Source organism: Glycine max, chromosome 14 (assembly GCF_000004515.6).
Source record: "Glycine max cultivar Williams 82 chromosome 14, Glycine_max_v4.0, whole genome shotgun sequence".
Taxonomy (NCBI): domain Eukaryota; kingdom Viridiplantae; phylum Streptophyta; class Magnoliopsida; order Fabales; family Fabaceae; genus Glycine; species Glycine max.
Genome location: NC_038250.2, coordinates 3,196,171 through 3,199,289, shown reverse-complemented (window position 1 = coordinate 3,199,289; position 3,119 = coordinate 3,196,171). Strand labels below are relative to the sequence as shown.

General features: G+C 42.8%; 2 protein-coding genes across 2 annotated transcripts; one reads left to right on the top strand and one right to left on the bottom strand.

The window, feature by feature from the left end:
- Window positions 1-226: 226 nt before the first annotated feature.
- On the top strand, window positions 227-2,094 carry LOC100783019 (receptor-like protein Cf-9). The gene has a single exon (XM_026125532.2). The coding sequence runs from the start codon at window positions 232-234 to the stop codon at window positions 2,092-2,094; it is 1,863 nt and encodes a 620-aa protein (XP_025981317.1). The 5' UTR covers window positions 227-231.
- A 196-nt stretch (window positions 2,095-2,290) lies between these two features.
- Window positions 2,291-2,917, bottom strand: LOC112999383 (uncharacterized). Its single transcript, XM_026125531.1, has one exon. It carries the CDS (start codon window positions 2,915-2,917, stop codon window positions 2,291-2,293), a length of 627 nt encoding a protein of 208 aa, XP_025981316.1.
- Between the last annotated feature and the right edge of the window lie 202 nt (window positions 2,918-3,119).

Below are 3,119 nucleotides of genomic sequence, written 5' to 3'. Positions count from 1 at the left end.
ATTAAGCTTGTATATGTGAAAGAAAAATCACAAGTAACATGATTAATGCATTGTGACGTCTCTTACGTACATAAAACGCTGTAAACTATAGCGTCTTGGTCTTGGATGTGATGTGATATTGCGTGCTCATTGCTTCTTAACTTTCTTTTCGAGTTATAAATAGAAGTTAGTAAATTGAATTGGTTTTATCCATATCAAATCCTCTCTATTGTTGTTCTTCTGTTTAAAAGGATGAATATCTATAATAACAATCTTTGCTGGTTTCTACTCCCATACTTTATCTTCCTTTTTTCTCTTCCTTATTCTTCCTTCTCTTTCTACAACCAACCTGACTGCTCTGTCTTACTATTTTTCAAAAACTCACTCAACACTCCTTTCAAACTAGAAACCTGGGAAAATGGCACAGATTATTGTAAGTGGCATGGGGTCGCGTGCAACACCATCTCAGGTCACGTGATTGGTCTTGATGTGACATTTCCTCCACAATCTTTTGGTGATATTCCCTCTATAATCTCTCACTTGTCCAAATTACGGTCACTTCATCTCTTTGGCGACCAGAGCATGATGAGAGTTGATCCATGCACATGGAACAAACTCATTCAAAACGCAACTAATTTAAAAGAGCTTCATTTAATTGGCGTTGATATGTCTTTTATCGGAGACAACTCTTTGTCATTGCTAACCAATCTCTCTTCCTCTCTCATCGATCTTATTCTTATAGACACCAAATTGCAAGCGAATCTATCGAGTGACATCCTCTCTTTACCCAATCTTAAACAAATACTTCTGCATGATAATGAGAAGTTGAGAGGTGAGCTTCCAAAGTCCAACTGGAGTGCTCCACTAGTGGTCTTGGGTCTCGATAATACTGCTTTCTCGGGAAACATTCCCGATTCTATTGGCCATTTAAAGTCTCTTTACATGCTAGCTTTGAGGAATTGCAGTTTTGATGAAGTGGTTCCTTCATCATTGTTTAATCTAACTCAACTACTCCTTTTAGATCTTAGCCACAACAACCTCACGGGGTTAATTAGTGAATTCTCATCTTATTCTTTGGAATTCTTGTTTCTCGACCATAATAACTTGAGTGGTCGTCTGGATTTTTATCAATTTTCAAAATTCAAAAATCTAAATCTACTCGATCTCAGTTTCAACAAGTTGCAAGGAGATCTTTCAATTGTACCCAATGGAATTGAATACTTTTTAGTCTCAAATAATGAGCTGACGGGGAACATTCCTTCAACAATGTGCAATGCAAGCTCCCTCATTATACTCGACTTGGCCCATAACAACTTGACAGGCCCCATTCCTCCAAACTTTTGTAAGGGAAATGCATTGAAGACTCTAAAGTTGAATGGCAACCAATTGGATGGACTATTACCACGGTCCTTGGCCCACTGCACAAATCTGAAAGTTTTGGACCTGACAGGCAATAACATAGAGGATACATTTCCCCATTGGCTAGAAAGCCTCCAGGAGTTACAGGTACTCAGTTTGAGATCAAATAAGTTTCATGGTGTCATCACTTGTTTCGGTGCAAAGCATCCATTTCCCAGGCAGAAAATTTTTGATGTCTCAAATAACAATTTTAGTGGGCCCTTGCCAGCATCATACATCAAGAACTTTCAAGGAATGGTGAGTGTGAATGACAACCACACTGGTTTCAAATATAAGGGTAACCAAAATCTCTATTGTGATTCAGTAGAGCTTGTAATGAAAGGTTGTTCTAGGGAGCTGGTGAACATATTTTTTGCTTTCACGACCATTGATTTATCAAATAATATGTTTGAAGGAGGAATTCCGATAGTCATTGGAGAATTGCATTCTCTCATAGGGCTTAACCTTTCGCACAATGCAATCACTGGTACCATTCCAGGATCCTTTGGTAATTTAAAAAATTTGGAATGGTTGGATCTCTCGTGGAACCGGTTGAAAGGAGAGATTCCTGTGGCTTTGATCAATTTGAATTTTCTGGCTGTGTTGAACCTTTCATGTTGGGAGCAGCGGTCACGAGGGAAGAAGAGAGAGGTGAAGGGTGGAGGGAAGAAGATGATTGCAGATAAAAGGGGAAGAAACACGCCCTATTTCGAGTAAGGGTAACTCCTCAAGAACTCTAGAATTTTCTCATTGATTCCTCCTTTTACAACGTGCATGGTATTTATATTGAAAATACTGTAACTACCTAACTAATTCTGTTAGCATCAATTGGCACGTGTCTAATTGTTATCGTGCATGTGCCTTTATTATTACAACTTCACGTGTTATTATAGCTAAAGCAGCTAAAGCTTCTTCACGTGCTCCTATCGTAGTCGCGCAGGTATGGGGGAGGCTTGCTGGTGCGTGTGGGTCTTGTGGTGGTCCTTGGTGGAGAAGACGATGACTGGTCAGAGCTCGTGGTGGCCCTTGGCAGGGGTGACTGGCTGGTGCTAACAATACCGCCTCCCCAAAACTCCACCTTGTCCTCAAGGTGGTAGTCCTGACAAAGCGCCGTCCAAGACTCCCACGAAGTATCCTCTAGGGGTTCGCCCTCCCACTGCGTCAGAACCCATCTAGTGGGAGGCGTGGTGGTGTTATCAAGCCGTGAGTCTAAGAAACACAAGGGCCGGCGCAGCGGTTGTTGGTCCCGAAACTGCAGGGGGCACGATGCAGTAGAAGTTGGAGAAGGGCCACAATGGGGGCGGAGGAGAGAGGAGTGGAACACCGGATGAATGTGGGATTCCGGCGGAAGTTGAAGACGATAGGCCACCTCACCTATTCGTTCCGTTATTAGGAAGGGTCCGAAGAACCTCCTAGACAGCTTTGGGTGATGAAGGTGACCTGCGAGAGAGCTTTGGCGACCAGGTCTCAACTTCACATAGACCCATTGGCCTACATTGAAGTGCTCCTCACGACGGTCGGCGTCCGCGTAACGTTTCATGGCCTCTTGGGCTTTCTTCAATCTCTGCTAAAGCTTTGAATGAAGGTCGCCACGTTCTTGCAGCACTGAGTGGACTACTTCGTTCTTTGTTGTACCGGGAAGGTAGTCAACTATTGTTGGAGGGGGTTTCCCGAATATGATTTCGAACGGGGTAAAGCCTGAACCGGAATGTCTGGAAGTATTATAGCTCCATTCTGCGAGA